Consider the following 17,153-nt stretch of genomic DNA (forward strand, 5'->3'; position numbering starts at 1 on the left):
GATCTCCATCACCAAAGCACCTGTATGATCTTCTTGTCACCGGCGCCACACCATGATCCCCATCATCATGATCTCCATCATCGTGCCGCCATCGAGGTTGTCGTGTATGCTATGCTATTACTACTAAAGCTACGTCCTAGCAATATAGTAAACGCATCTACAAACACAAATGTTAGTTTAAAGACAACCCTATGGCTCCTCCCGGTTGCCGTAGCATCGACGTGCAAGTCGATATTTACTATTACAACATGATCATCTCATACATCCAATATATCACATCACGTCGTTGGCCATATCACATCACAAGCATACCCTGCAAAAACAAGTTAGACGTCCTCTAATTGTTGTTGCATGTTTTACGTGGTTGCCAGGGGTATCTAGTAGGATCGCATCTTACTTACGCAAACACCACAACGGAGATGTATGAATTGCTATTTAACCTCTCTCCAAGGACCTCCTCGGTCAAATCCGATTCAACTAAAGTTGGAGAAACCGACACTCGGCAGTCATCTTTGAGCAACGGGGTTGCTCGTAGCGATGAAACTAGTCTCTCGTAAGCGTATGAGTAATGTCGGTACGAGCCGCTTCGATCCAACAATACCGCGGAATCAAGAAAAACTAAGGAGGGCAGAAAATTGCACATCACCGCCCACAAAAACTTTTGTGTTATACTCGAGATAACATCTACGCATGAACCTAGCTGATGATGCCACTGTTGGGGAACGTCGCATGGGAAACAAAAAGATTCCTACGCGCACGAAGACCTATCATGGTGATGTCCATCTACGAGAGGGGATTTCCGATCTACGTACCCTTGTAGATCGCACAGCAGGAAGCGTTAAGAAACGCGGTTGATGTAGTGGAACATCCTCACGTCCCTCGATCCGCCCCGCGAACCGTCCCACGAACCGTCCCGCGATCCGTCCCACGATCCGCTCCGATCTAGTGCCAAACGGACGGCACCTCCGCGTTCCGCACACGTACAGCTCGACGATGATCTCGGCCTTCTTGATCCAGCAAGAGAGACGGAGAGGTAGATGAGTTCTCCGGCAGCGTGACGGCGCTCCGGAGGTTGGTGATGATCTACCTCAGCAGGGCTCCGCCCGAGCTCCGCAGAAATACGATCTAGAGGAAAAACCGTGGAGGTATGTGGTCGGGCTGCCGTGGCAAAGTTGTCTCAAATCAGCCCTAATACCTCAGTATATATAGGAGGGAGGGGGAGGGCCTTGCCTTGAGGCTCAAGAGAGCCCCAAGGGGTCGGCCGAAGGGGGGAGGAGGAATCCTCCTCCAATCCTAGTCCAACTAGGATTGGAAGGTGGAGTCCTTCCCTTCCTTCCCACTTCCCCTTTTTTTTCTCTTTGATCTTTCCTATCTCCTGTGCATAGGGCCTCTTGGGCTGTCCCACCAGCCCACTAAGGGCTGGTGCGGCACCCCTAAGGCCTATGGGCTTCCCCCGGGTGGGCTGCCCCCTCGGTGGACATCCAGAACCCATTCGTCACTCCCGGTACATTCCCGGTAATGCCGAAAACTTTCCGGTAATCAAATGAGGTCATCCTATATATCAATTTTCATTTCCGGACCATTCCGGAAACCCTCGTGACATTCGTGATCTCATCTGGGACTCCAAACAACATTCGGTAACCAACCATATAACTCAAATACGCATAAAACAACACCGAACCTTCAGTGTGCAGACCCTGCGGGTTCGAGAACTATGTAGACATGACCCGAGGGAATCCTCGGTCAATATCCAATAGCGGGACCTGGATGCCCATATTGGATCCTACATATTCTACGAAGATCTTATCGATTGAACCTGAGTGCCAAGGATTCATATAATCTTGTATGTCATTCCCTTTGTCCTTCGGTATGTTACTTGCCCGAGATTCGATCGTCGGTATCCGCATACCTATTTCAATCTCGTTTACTGCAAGTCTCTTTACTCGTTCCGTAACACAAGATCCTGTAACTTACACTAAGTCACATTGCTTGCAAGGCTTGTGTGTGATGTTGTATTACCGAGTGGTCCCCGAGATACCTCTCCGTCACACGGAGTGACAAATCCCAGCCTTGATCCATACTAACTCAACGGGCACCTTCGGAGATACCTGTAGAGCATCTTTATAGTCACCCAATTACGTTGTGACGTTTGATACACACAAGGTATTCCTCCGGTGCCAGTGAGTTATATGATCTCATGGTCATAGGAATAAATACTTGACACGCAGAAAACCGTAGCAACAAAATGACACGATCAACATACTACGTTTATTAGTTTGGGTCTAGTCCATCACATGATTCACCCAATGATGTGATCCAGTTATCAAGCAACAACCCTTGCACATAGTCAGAAGACCTTGACTATCCTTGATCAACTGGCTAGCCAACTAGAGGCTTGCTAGAGACAGTGTTTTCTCTATGTATCCACACATGTATCTAAGACTTCATTCAATACAATTATAGCATGGATAATAAATGATTATCTTGATATAGGAATTATAATAATAACTTATTAATCATTGCCTCTAGGGCATAATTCCAACACATCAAGCACAGGGCGACACATCAGAATTTCTAGTAGGTGGTGGCGTCGCAAACTTACTCATAACTGAAGGTGAATCAAGTGCGGAGCTAGATGGCACTTCCTTACCTGTCCTCGTAGTTGAGGGCAAGACTTCAGTCTTTGGATCTCTTGGATTTCTCATAGTGATCAACAGACGTAAATCCCAAGTGACTCCGAGAATAGAGCTAGGCATCCCCGGCAACGGCGCCAGAAAATCGTCTTGATAACCAACAAGTATAGGCGATCGCAACAATTTTTTAGGGTAAAGTATTCAACCCAAATTTGTTGATTCGACACAAGGGGAAGCCAAAGAATATTCTCAAGTATTAGCAGTTGAGTTGTCAGTTCAACCACACCTGAAAGACTTAGTATCTACATCAAAGTTTCAGTAGCAAAGTAGTGTGATAGTAATGGTAGCAACGGTAACAGTAGCAGTAGTGACATCAGTAGCGGTAAAGTAACGTAGCAAGGACCAGTAGGAAAATCTCATACGCATTGTATCGGTGATGGATAATTATGTCGGATGACATTCATCATGTAACAGTTATAACATGGGGAGATATGTAACTAGCTCGAGTTCGTCAATGTAATGTAGGCATGTATTCCGTATATAGTCATACATGCTTATGGAAAAGAACTTGCATGACATCTATTTTCTATCCCTCCCACGGCAGTGGGGTCCTAATGGAAACTAAGGATATTAAGGTCTCCTTTTAATAGAGAACCGGAACAAAGCATTAGCACATAGTGAATACATGAACTCCTCATACTATGGTCATCTCCAGGAGTGGTTCCGGCTATTGTCACTCCGGGGTTGCCGGGTCATAACACATAGTAGGTGACTACAACTTGCAAGATAGGATCAAGAACACACATATATTGATGAAAACATAATAGGTTCAGATCTGAAATCATGGCACTCGGGCCCTAGTGACAAGCATTAAGCATAGCAAAGTAGTAGCAATATCAATCTCAGAACATAGTGGATACTAGGGATCAAACCCCATCAAAACTAACTCGATTACATGATAGATCTCATCCAACCCATCACCGTCCAGCAAGCCTACGATGATATTACTCATGAACGATGAAGAGCATCATGGAATTGGCGATGAAGGATGGTTGGTGATGATGACGACGTCGATTTCCCCTCTCCGGAGCCCAGAACGGACTCCAGATCTGCCCTCTAGAGGAAGAACAGGTGGTGGCGGCGGCTCTGTGTCGTAAAACGCGATGAACTCTTCTCTCTTACTTTTTTCTGGGCGAGAGAGACTATATAGAGCTGGAGTTGGAGGCGGCGGAGCCACGAGGGCCTCACAAGCCTGCCAGGGGGCAGCCAGGGGGCCCGCACCTCCTGGGCTTGTGGGCTCCAGGCTCCGTCCCTCCAGGTAATTCTTGCGCCAGTATTTTTTATATATTCGACAAAAAATCCTCATAAATTTCCAGGTCATTCCGAGAACTTTTATTTCTGCACAAAAACAACACCATGACAATTCTGCTGAAAACAACGTCAGTCCGGGTTAGTTCCATTCAAATCATGCAAATTAGAGTCCAAAACAAGGGCAAAAGAGTTTGGAAAAGTAGATACGATGGAGACGTATCACTAGTCAACTAGAGGCTCTCTAGGGACAATGTGTTGTCTATGTATCCACACAAGTATTTGAGTTTCCAATCAATACAATTCTAGCATGGATAATAAACGATTATCATGAACAAGGAAATATAATAATAACCAATTTATTATTTCCTCTAGGGCATATTTCCAACACTTTCTGTTGCTTCTGTACACAAAATCGGAATTTCCGAGTTTGAGTATTGGTGACACCGAGTTGTGTCATCTGACCGTTAGCCACCTTTTCGGTGCCACCGAGTTGTGTATATCGGTTTCACCGAGATTCAAAAGCTTTAGTGCAAGTCAGTACCATCGAGTTTATGACTTTGGTGTCACCGAGTTTGCCACTTTAGGTGTAACGGTTGGATTTTGTGTGCTGCCTATATATACCCCTTCACCTACCTCTCATTCGCAGAGGAAGCACTCAAAACACACACTTCATTGCGAGATCCATTTTTCTGAGAGAGAGCCACCTACTCATGTGTTGAGACCAAGATATTCCAATCCAATCATTTGAAACTTGATCTCTAGCATCCCCAAGTTGCTTTCCACCAAATCAATCTCTCCTACCCATGCCTATTCTTTGAGAGAGTGATTTTGTGTTGAGGAGACTATCTTTAGAAGCACAAGAGAAAGGAGTTCACCGTTCTACCACATATATTACCTTTTGGAGGGTGGTGCCTCCTAGATTGGCTAGGTGTCGCTTGGGAAGCTCCTACTTCGTGTTGTGGAGTTGAACCAAGATGTTTGTAAGGGGAAAGAGATCGCCTACTTCGTGAAGATCTACCGTGAGTAAGGCTAGTCCTTCGTGGGCGGAAGCCGCGGTGGAATAGACAAGGCTGCTTCTTCGTGGACCCTTTGTGGGTGGAGACCTCTGTGGACTCTCGCAGTCGTTACCCTCAGTGGGTTGAAGTCTCCACTAACATGGATGTACGATAGCGCCACCTATCGGAACCATGCCAAAAATCGTCGTGTCAACCTCATGCGTTTGATCTCCCTACCTTACTCCTTACTTTATATTTGCATGTTTTACATTCCGCTGCTACACTCTTATAACTGCATGTGTAGGGTGTACTTGACTTGCCTTAATTGCTAAAACTGGCCAATAACTAAAATTGGGAAAATGCTAAGTTTTTATCTTGTCAAGTAGTCTAATCACCCCCCTCTAGACATACTTTCGATCCTACAACTGTGATGGGGTCAACATAACACCGCCTTCTTCCAGCCTCACTTAGGCAGTGGTGGCGCTAGGGGTCTACCTGGGAATTCCCTAGAGTACCCAAGATTTTGGCCCAAACTTCTCTACTACATATGTCTATACCCTAAGCACTTGGCCCACTAGGTGTAGGCCAAACTGGCACCTAAGGCAGCAACCAAGCGAACTGGATGTGACAGACCCAAGTGTACGGTCACACACACGCATCCTCCACCGATTCCCCAACCTAGCGGTAGTGAGGCGGCGATTCCAAGTCCGGCGGCTGCCCTCTCCCTCAGTCCCTCCCCCCCTCCCTTCGACCAGCCCTCTTCGTGACTCTCTCCCCTCCCCTCCCTTCGGCCTCCGTTCCTCGCTGCCAAGGACACGTGCTAGTCCTCCTCTGTCGTCCGACCTTGTCGGCTCCCCATCTTGGCTCGCACTTCGAGGCTGCAGGCGCCCTTCACGACACAGCTCCACCTCCGGCAGTCCGACCTCTATGGCTTCGTCGAAGGTATTTCCCCCCTATGTTTTTAAACAATTTTGGAGATTTTTTGTAAATGCCATTGCTTGTGATTGCTAGAGGTGGTAGAAGACAATCGATGATTCCTTGTAAACCAATGAAATTGAATTGCTTATTATGTGATTAATTTGCTAGTTGCTACGTGTGTGATTCACTCATTGCTAGATGAACATAATGAACCCAGTGACCACTACTTCTCTTGATCATTTTCACTAATTGGTTGAGTCAAGAAAGAATGAACAATATTATATTGTTTTCAAACTTCGTAAGTTGGTGTTCATTCTTCCTCAATGAAATACATGAAGAATCCACTAAGAAAGAATGCTGAATATTTAAACAATTGCTTGGTTACATTTGTTGAAAGAGAATTAGGATGTCAGCAATCTCTTCAAAAAAGGGGGTCGTAAAGTTATATTGTATTTGTTGTTGTTGTTTGTAATCTTTCTTATTTGTTTCAGATGTTGTCACAATGATATTTTGCTACTATTATCGATGTATGGTCATTGGATCATCGATATTGCCATTTTAAAGTACGTTTGTTGCTGTGTTATATTGCTTCTGCCAATAATATGCTCTATATTACAAGAATACCTAGAAGCAAACTCCTCGCTCCGCCACTCTGCTTAGGGACACCTTCCAAAAGGCCATAACCTTCCATGGCCGTATCCGAAGAACATGAGGAGACACAAACAATGTATTCACTCCGTTCTTAAATATAAGTCTTTCTATAAATTTTGTCATGAACCATATATGGATGTATATAAACATATTTTAAAGTATAGATTCACTCATCTTATTTCATATATAGCCCGTAGTACAATCTATGGAAAGATTTATATTTTAAAACGGAGGGAGTAACTTTAACGGCAATCAATAACAAACGGAGGGAGTAACTTTCATGACAATTAATAACATTTAATGTTGGTGAGCGTTGATGTTGCATCTTTAGGTTTGTTTCAAATTGCATAAGCTTGTATATTTTGTTTGAAAACATGATTTCAAATATAGTCCTCACGAACCTGATTTCCCCCATCGTTTATGAAAGGAGGAGAGTTCTTCGAACAGACGGAAGGTGGCACCAAGTATAAACGTGCCAACCTAACAGCAAGAGCCGTCGAAATCCCCGGTGGTTCGGCGGCAGCAACTCCAGCGGTCCAGTCCCGATCGATCTCGCACAACTCGTACTGGTGAGCGTTATCCTGTCCCACACCAGACAATCGGAGAACGTGACCTCCGCGTCACCTCACCGCGCCAACCCCCCCACCCCTCCGCGAAATAATTCCGTCCCCGTCCAAACGCCGCTTCCCACCCCGGGCCGACGCGCAGCCACGTGGGTCCCGCTCCCTGACACCCGGCCCAGCACACTGACAGATGGGATCCCTGGCCCGGGTACGTATGGACGGAATGGCGAAGGAGCTATCCGGCGCCGCGGTGGGGTGCGCCGCGGGTGAGCCTACCGCGATGGGGACCGCACCGGGCGCGGTATATATAGGCCCCGCACCTTCTGTATCGCGTTTCCACTTAGTCCAATAAATAATTATAATATAATAGTGTAGCATTTCGCCGCTCTTTAAACAGATTTTTTTTTTGGCCTTCGTCTCCGCTCCGTCTCGTGTCGTCTCACCACCGCCAGTCCACCACCAGCTCGCCGGAATTCCCCCGCCGGATAGGCGCTGCGGCGGCATACCTAGGAGGAAGAGGAAGAATGGGGAGGAGTGGAGGGGCGCCCGCTGCCGCGCTCGCTCGTTAGGGTTAGGTGCGCGCGTGCGTGAGGATGGAGCTCGCTCTCTGAACTCGCTTCGCCGCCCCCCGCCAAGGGCATTAGCTGTGCCGTCGCTGCGCGGTGGGTGATCCGCCCTCGTGTGACCTCCGAGGGAGCCGTTTTGGCCTGCGCCACGGAGCCGTCTCTTCCGGGCGCGTCCACGGGTTGCCTGTTGCGGTAAGTTCCAGGCTGTGACAAGCTGAAGGGGATCTCAGCTGCCGATCTGGTGAGCCTACAAATTCTTCCGTTTCTACCCCTTTTTTTGCGCTTTTTCGTTCAAATTCACGGTGCGTTTTATTTGTGGAGAAAAATGGTGTTTGAATTCCGCGAGGTATTTGTTTGGGGCTAATTTTGTGCGTATTTTTCTCGCTTTGTGTGATCTGTGCTCGGGTTCTGGGGATACTTTGATGCGGTTGGGCAGTATTTTGGTCTGTTCCGCCTTTTTATTTTGATCACAAGTTTCTTGTGCTCTTTCGAGCTCGTCGAGGACAAGGAGCATTAAATTTCCCGTCGCCTTTTGGGCTGTTTTATGGCTAATTAGTTTGGGAGCACATAGTTCTGCACGGAATTTTGCATAACCTTTTTTAATCGGTAAATCGAGTTGTTCCGGTCCTAAATTTTGCAGAATTTCTACCTTCTTCCATAGCCCAGTCTCGGGAGTTCGATTTTACGTTCACGGTCGATCAAATCTAGGCCTTGGGACTGCATTTCTTTAGCAGTTTCTCGCGTGTATTCTTCGATCCGCTTCGTCGAGCTACCTGAGGGGTTGAAACTTGGTATCTGTCTATCTTTCAAGGTACTAGCAGGATGCCAGCTACAGCCATGGAGCAGAGGCACCACATGCTGCCCCCGTTCCACCTCCCCGTGGAGTCCGAATCGTCTTCTCCCATGTGGTAAGCCAACTGCAATAGCCAAATTATTGCTCGCTATCCTTAAATGATGTCTAATGATGGACTGCATTCTTTCTTACTTTGGGGCAGGGGGTACTAATTGGTTCAGTTTTGGGGTGACTTAGTGTCATTAACAACTAGACCTAGGCTAATTCCTTTCATCATTATCGAATTCTTTTTGTAGAGGCCAGTTGGACTTTTCAGGCAGGGATGTTTTCCTGAGCATGTTGGTGATTACCTGAGCATTTGTGTTATTTGCAGGTGCTTATTAGTTTATTCTTAGGGTAGTTTCTGTCAGACTAAATAAAATGTGATCCAGCAGAACACTGTTACAGTTTAGTTGGGATATGTGGGGGCATCCGAGGTTCCACATATGGGACAATTGATCGAGCAAGATTGGAGAATGTGTATCGCTGTTTCCAGGTAGCTTAAGGTAGCTGTCTTGCTATATATAGGTGAAGCAGCTTATTTGGAAGGCACATGGTCTCACAGGGGTGATTGGGTATTGATTATTGACAGATTTTTTTTTTTAGAAAAGGAGGAATACCTCCGGCCTCTGCACGATTATTGACAGATGCGCATGGATGTTGCTTACAACGATTATTCCATTAAATACTGCTGATGTTGCTTCATCACTTCTCTTTAGGCTCAGTGTTTGTGTTCGTTCTTATGGCTGATTTGTTTCTTCTTTTTGAAAAACAGAAGAAAATCCACTGATTTTGGGAAGTAGGTCTGTTGCATCTTCTCCAGTCGAAAGCTAAAGCCTATTGTCACAAAGGTTGTGGATCAGTTAGGGCTTATGGAGCCATACAAGTTGATGGACCAGAAAACCCCCTTTGGTGAGCATAAGTTGTTGGGCCATCAAAGGCATGTTAACCTGCCGCCAACCCCCTGGAGGGCTGATCAAGATCCTCTACAACAACATGATTCATTTTCGAAGCCGTTGGCTTTATTTTCTAATGCTAGAAAGGGACATCTAAATATAACCCAATATGAGAATGGACTTTTCTCAAGCTCCCTTCCTGACATTTTTGACAAGAAATGTAAGCCCTTGATCCTTCTCTTGCATTTTTTACTTCATTTATTATAGTACTCCAACACTGAACAATAAACTGCTGCCATCCAATATGGTACTCCTCCCTTCAGTTCATATTAATAATTGTATGTAGATAACTGAAAGGCTAAAGAAAAGAAGATAAAGATGAGGGGAGATGAGTATGAAGAAAAGATTTTTATTTTGCTTATTAATAAGAAGCTTGTTTGCTTTTATCGTCTGTTTCACTTCAGTGAAATCTGAGCTTTTTTTGCTACATCCAAGTGAGGAATGGGACAATCTGGCCTTAGATTTTCATGCTAGATCCAATTGAGAAATGAGAGTCTCTGTGTTTTTCATGCTAAATCCAAGTGAGAAAAGAAACAATCCACAATAATATTAGTGCTTAATATTAAATTACTTCCCATTTGCTGATGTGCAGTGAGACTAACACCCAAGAATGGCCTTGTTGGCCAACCAGCTGAAAAGGAACTCAACCATGCAGATGATGAGCCTTTTGAACTAACTCAGGAAATTGAGGCACAAGTGATTGGCAATCTCCTCCCTGATGACGACGACTTATTGTCAGGTGTTCTTTATAATGTGGGTCACCCTGCCCGTGCTAATAACATAGATGACATTGATGACGACATATTCTCTACTGGAGGTGGAATGGAATTGGAAGCTGATGAAAATAACAAGTTGCTAAAACATAACGGTGGAGCCAACACTGGTCAGACTGGGTTAAATGGCCTACCGTATGGCGAAAACCCCTCGAGAACCCTTTTCATCAGAAACATTAATGCCAATGTTGAGGATACTGAATTGAAACTCCTATTTGAGGTAAGTTTCATCTTCCAGCTAGACTTTGTCCCAACTCTAAAGGCAATATATTTCACCGGATATCATTTATTTTCTTTGCAGCAATATGGAGACATCCAAACACTTTACACTGCCTACAAACATCATGGTTTAGTGATAATATCTTACTATGATATAAGATCCGCAGAACGTGCCATGAAAGCGCTTCAAAGCAAGCCATTCAGGCAGTGGAAACTTGAAATACATTACTCCATCCCAAAGGTATTTCCTTGATATAATGCCATTCTGACTTGACATGATGTGATTCTTTGACATTACTTAATGTGATATTACTATGATGTTTGCTTACCATTATTTGTTGTATTGGTACTTAATTGGCACTGGAAATGTATTTGGTGACTCTGTTCTAATGCTGACTTTGTTCCCATAGGAGAACCTTTTGGAGAATGATAATAACCAGGGTACGCTTGCAGTGATTAACCTAGACCAGTCTGTAACTAATGATGATCTTCGTCATATATTTGGTGGCTATGGTGAAATCAAGGCGGTATGTCCCGTAAACTAATCGGTTCTTATGTCAGCTGGTACACTGCAGATACTAACTTCCTTCTTTATCAGATTCATGAGACTACACAAAAGGGCTATCACAAATCCGTTGAGTTTTTTGATATCAGAGCAGCTGAAGCTGCACTTTATGCTTTGAACATGAGAGAGATTGCAGGAAAGAAAATCAGATTGGAGCGCTGCTGCCCGGGCGATGGCAAACGGTATACTGTGACCATAATTTTGTGCATCTGTCCATTTTTAGTGCTTCTAGTTGCCTTTGCTTTTTTGATGAGCCTTATTACACACCTTATATCCGTTACCCTTCATGAAGTTCTTCTTTTCCCCAACACGCTTTAAAATGCTGTTGTTTTTTATTAGAGGAAGGCATCAAAATGGCACAAGGTACAACCAACGAAAGCCAAAAATCAACAGAAAAACTAAGAAACCAGCAAACAAGAAACCAAAAAGGCTAAGAAGATTAACAAAAACTAACCAAAACTAGCATAACGACCTATATCTACCAATTAGGAAGCAAGAGACCTGAAGCCTCAAGTAGTAGCAGAATATCAGTAACCTTCGCAGATCAACTTTGTATAAAGTTATCTGGGTATCTACGAATTGAAGAAGTTTATAATTCACGGTGTTTATCGTCCTGCATATGCTGTGAAGTTGGTAAAATATTGTCACTGGACATATACAATATACACTGGGCTGATGCAATTCCCGTCTCTTCAATAAAATATGTTTTAGTTATTAAACACACTAACTTGATTGACTTTTTGTTATTTATTTAGTTGGCATTTTCACTTTATTTCAAAGTTGGTTGTATACTTGTATATGCCTCGTTTTAGGACTGCAACAAAAAATAGTGCTTTGAAATTTGGAGGAAATTGGGTAGGTGTAAAAAAGTCTTTTCATATGACGTGCAGGAAGATGTGTTTTAGAACTTGATGCAGAACGTCCCCTCTTTGTATTATTATATGCTTGTCTAAACTTTACTTTTGGAGGAAAAATCAAGAGCATCTGACTTTCCTTATGCTATTCTTACAACTGTGTTAGTAATGCTAGTTTTTGCACAACAGTTTGATGCGGCATAGGCATCCTGAGTTGGAGCAGGAAGAGTATGGTGCATGCAAGCTAGGAAATGCAAGCAGTCTGCCGTCACCTTACTATGGTATGCAGTCTGATTTCAAATCATGAAACATGTTTCTGCTGCTAGTCGCATTCACTAACCTGTGTATGGCATAATGCAAGGTTCTGTCAACATGGCTTCCATGACTTCCACTGGCCCTGAACATGGGATCTCTCGGGTTCTGCGTCCCAGAGGTCAGCCACCAATGCACCAATTTAGGGAGGGAGTTTTCTTGGATGTTCCCTCAAGTACTATGCAAAGCATATCCTCTCCTGTTAGAATTGCAACTGCAGTAACACATAGCAACGGGTCTGCTCTTGGTGAGAATGGTCATTCACTTGGGAAGAGTGGACAGATTAATGGACACTTGAATTATGGATTTCACGGGATTGGAGCTTTCAATCCACATTCCCTTCCTGACTTCCGCAATGGCCAAAGTAATGGTATTTCTTGCAACTTAGGCGCAATATCACCCATTGGAGTTAAGAGCAACTCTAGAGCTGCTGAAGGAACGGAGAGCAGACATCTTTACAAAGTTAGTTCTGCTAACCTTGGTGGTCATTCTTCTGGGCATACCGAAGGTACTACTTTGGGTACCTTATTTACTGATGTAACCATATTTGTATGGAGACACTGTTCCCGTTAGGTTCATTTGGCATCTCAAGATCCCTCTCTCCCTTCCAGTCATTTTCTTGAAAATGTTACTTTAGAAGAACATATGCTTTGATATCAATAATACGAAAGCTTTTATAGCTTAATGGTAATTGGTATAGCCTAATTATACTATTTTTTAGCTTGCACCTGTTATGTTTACACAATGCAATCAGGCTTACATGGGCTTGCCTTGTTCTTGTAGCTCCTGGGTTTTCAAGAACTGGAAGCTGCCCCTTTCATGGCCACCAAGTAGCGTGGAATAATTCAAATAACTCCCATCATCATTCCTCTTCTCCCATGATATGGCCGAACTCCGGGTCATTTATCAATAATATACCATCTCGACCTCCCACGCAAGTGCATGGAATTTCAAGAACATCTCGCATGCTTGAAAATGCCCTTCCAGCGAATCATCATGTTGGATCTGCACCAGCTGTCAATCCATCAATTCTGGATAGAAGAACTGGTTATGCAGGGGAGCCGATGGAAGCACCAAGTTTCCATCCTGGGAGTGCTGGAAGCATGGGTTTCTCTGGTAGTCCCCATCTGCATCAGTTGGAGCTCACTAGTATGTTCCCTCAGAGTGGAGGGAACCCAGCCATGTCCCCTGCACACATTGGTGCTCGATCTCCTCAGCAGAGGGGGCATATGTTTCATGGAAGGGGTCATATAGGCCCCCCATCCTCATTTGATTCACTGGGCGAACGTGCAAGGAGCCGAAGAAACGAGTCATGTGCTAATCAATCTGATAACAAAAGGCAGTATGAGCTAGACATTGAGCGTATAGTCTGCGGCGAGGATTCCCGGACTACATTAATGATAAAGAACATCCCAAACAAGTACACATCTGGGACTTCCTGATTTTATTCTGTGTCACTCTATTTGAAGTCATACCATGTTTTGATGTTTCTATTGCCTCAATGGTATTTCAGGTACACCTCTAAGATGCTTTTGACCGCTATTGATGAAAATCACAAGGGAACTTATGATTTTGTTTATCTTCCAATTGACTTTAAGGTGAATGAGCTTTTCTTTGTAAACAGCTGTTGCATTGTTTATCGTTGGTTCGACATTACTTGCATACAAGGACCTAATGGTGCTCATGTGCATTTTCAGAATAAATGCAATGTGGGTTACGCATTCATCAATATGATCAGTCCTGAGCATATTGTTCCATTCTATAAGGTGAGCTGTTACGAGTTATCAAATGACTGCAGTGACTCCCTCCGTTCCTAAATATAAGCCTTTTCAGAGTTTCCGATATGGACTACATACGGAGCAAAATGAGTGAATCTACACTCTAAAATACGACTATACATCTGTATGTAGTCCGTATTGAAATCTCTAAACAGGCTTTATATTTAGAAACGGAGGGAGTATTAGATAAAGCTTCATTTTGGCATTTTCATATGGTTTTTTTCATCCTTTGCTTTCCTTCCCATTTCTTTTTCCATAACTACCTGTATTACACTATCATGCTACAATTGCATGGATTTTGGATATTGCATGTCAGGTAGGCAGTAGTACCTTTACCATTTCTGGTTTCACGCGCTGAGCATTTTTTACCTTATGTTAGTCGATAAATGAACAACATACATGCCTGTCTCTTTCAGATATTTCATGGGAAAAGGTGGGAGAAATTCAATAGCGAGAAGGTAGCATCACTTGCATATGCTAGAATACAGGGGAGATCATCTCTAATTGCGCACTTCCAAAATTCAAGTTTGATGAATGAAGATAAACGCTGCCGCCCTATACTTTTCCACTCAGATGGTCCAAATGCAGGAGATCAAGTATGTTCTCTGATTGTCCATATCCTTTACTGTATTACTGTTTTCTATCTATAGGGCACCTGACTGGAGTAGATGACATGTACATCTTTTTATTGTGTGCCCATGCAATACATGGTTGGTGAAGTCCACACACATATCTAATTTTATAGCATTATATGGTTATTATCTTGCATCTGAAATTAGGCAGTAGGCCTTCTTACGCAGTTATAGTATGTATTTTCTTTCTTGTGCCACATCAAAATAAACCTGTCGTAGATATGATCTGAAATCTTTTATTGTATTGACGTGGAAAGAAATACTCAGGATTTTTTTTTACGAATTTAAATTCTACAAATCATGGACCATGATCCTCAATTCATCGTAAATCCTTTGAATCAAGGAGGTCCTTAGGCTCATCGTTCTTGTTTCCTAGTGTTGCTATGCATAGCTGTACAGGCTCATAATTTTCTTCTCATATGGCGATGTTTGATGAACGATGGGATACATTGTGGGTTAGGGAGCGGAAAATAAAGCCATCTTCTTATTCCCATGCTTAACATGCAGGGCTGTGAGTTTGCTCTAGAGAATATCATAGATGACTGGCAAGAATGCCCCTCGATGATGAGATAGGCTTTACTTATTTTGTGTGTATACTTTTTGTATTTCTAACATTATTACTCAACCTGTCTACAAAAAAACCATCATTCTAATTGGAATTCAAACTGTGGTATACTAGTGTGAGACTGCATATCCCATGCCAAAATTTGTTTTCAGCCCCAAATTATGTTCTCGCTTCATGAGTCTGAACTGACCATGTTTTTGTTGTAAACTTTTCTCAGGAACCTTTTCCAATGGGAACACACATCCGTTCTAGGCCTGGGCGATCCAGGGTTTTGAGCTGCGAAGAAAGCCACCGGGACACACTGTCATCTTCTGCCAACAATTGGACTCCTTCCAACGGAGGCAGCCACGCTTCAGGCTACTCAAAGGAGGCTGACCCAACCACAGCTTGAAAACTGAAGCACTAACCACAGCATCAACATCCGACCTTTTGACAGTTGCAATCCCAGTTTTCACATTACCATCCTTTCCCACCTCTTTTTGCTTGTGGTATTTCCAGAGTCTGTAGCTATTTACTTATATGTCGTGGGCTACCAGAGGGCTCCCTAGAGGCTGCAAATTTTGTCGCTGAGGAGAAGCAAGGGAACGGACGGAGGGTGCTCCCAGTTTCTCCTGAGCCTATATATGCGTGTATTAACTGAAGGCCGTGGAAGGCAAAACTCGGTAGGGAGCTCTCTGAGATTTTGGACTGTAAGGTGTAACCCAGCGTTGTACAGGGTTTCCTAGTAAGAATGCATGACGGGGACAGCCGAAACTGTATTCGTGCTGTTGTATGAAAGGCAGGTTGTGCCCCGCTGCGTCTTTTGGAACTGTTTTGATGTTTATTTCTGGTGCGTGTGCCGTGGTGCCTTTTGGGTGTCGGAATGAAGCCCTGTGCGTTGCCACCATAGCGTACATAATCTACTGCCGTTATTATGTGATAAATCGTTGTTTTTTAAAATTAATTGGACAATTCTCTGTTTCTTGTTTAATGGATGAGGCAATTATTTGGTTTCCATTTCAAGAATGTATATATTATGTGGTAAATCAGCCAGCTCAGGAGCGAGAAGCACCTACGCCATCTTTCTGCAAAAAATGCTAGACTTTGGGACGTGGAGTATCTGACTTTGAGCTTAAATGTGCTTTGACGAACAGTAAAATAAATAAAAATATTTATAGAAATGCTGACCTTTTTTTGATAAACTTGGACAAGTGCTCGTATTTGTGCAAAATTGATGCTTTAAAAAAATGCTTTGAGAACAAGCATTGTTTTTTTACTTTTGTCATGTCTTTCACGAATGTGATTTCATGATGAAAATTTACAAACTCTTAGAACATGTATCAAAGTTTATCAAAATTATCAGTTATTTATTTATATTTTTCATTTACCGCCAGTTTATCAAAGGGTAATTTCGGACTTACTGCCAGTTTGCTTATTTTTTGTTACGGACCTTTCCCCCACATACCTCTCTTCACATTAATAAACTTTCTGTTATACCCCCTAAGGACCCAATCTTCAACCAGGAAAAGCTTTGAGGCGTCGGTAATTTAATTTTTACAATCTGTTTGGTGTGGCCGCCGGAAGATGAGCCGGCGTCCTGCATCCAAACTGGAAGGGCCAACGTGAGAGAGGGCAATCGCCCAAGTAGGCGTTCCATATGCGTCAATAATATCGCTCGTGAAATCCTCCATGTTATACCTTTCTAATACCCCTATCCAAAATAAATGTCATGATTTTAGTTTAAATGACACTCATTTGAACTAAAACCATGACAATTATGTTGGATCCGAGAGACTAAGTTTCTATCATACACTATTTATATGTTGTTGCCCACCACGGGGAATGGTGGAGACCGACGATGACCAAACGTACTCTTCTTGATCCATGGACGAACGAAGGAAGAAGAGAGGAACAGACGAACAGGGAGGAGAGATGAGTTGAGGGTTCTTTTATTACTCCATCCGTTTCTAAATAAAAGTTTTTTTACAGGTTTCACTAAAACACTACATATGAATGTATATAGACATAATTTAGAGTATAAATTCACTCAT

The 17,153-nt window shown here is 43.5% G+C and overlaps 1 protein-coding gene across 1 annotated transcript; it reads left to right on the top strand.

Annotated features, from left to right (window-relative positions):
- The first annotated feature begins 7,406 nt into the window (after positions 1-7,406).
- On the top strand, positions 7,407-15,946 carry LOC123426586 (protein MEI2-like 4). The gene is made up of 14 exons (XM_045110444.1): positions 7,407-7,878; positions 8,449-8,545; positions 9,245-9,585; positions 10,018-10,418; positions 10,500-10,658; positions 10,828-10,944; positions 11,016-11,164; positions 12,026-12,117; positions 12,198-12,656; positions 12,932-13,568; positions 13,662-13,746; positions 13,846-13,914; positions 14,343-14,522; positions 15,341-15,946. The coding sequence occupies exons 3-14, from the start codon at positions 9,342-9,344 to the stop codon at positions 15,512-15,514; spliced, it is 2,766 nt and encodes a 921-aa protein (XP_044966379.1). The 5' UTR covers positions 7,407-7,878; positions 8,449-8,545; positions 9,245-9,341; the 3' UTR covers positions 15,515-15,946.
- The last annotated feature ends 1,207 nt before the right edge of the window (positions 15,947-17,153 follow it).

Source organism: Hordeum vulgare, chromosome 2H (genome assembly GCF_904849725.1).
Source record: "Hordeum vulgare subsp. vulgare chromosome 2H, MorexV3_pseudomolecules_assembly, whole genome shotgun sequence".
Lineage (NCBI taxonomy): Eukaryota > Viridiplantae > Streptophyta > Magnoliopsida > Poales > Poaceae > Hordeum > Hordeum vulgare.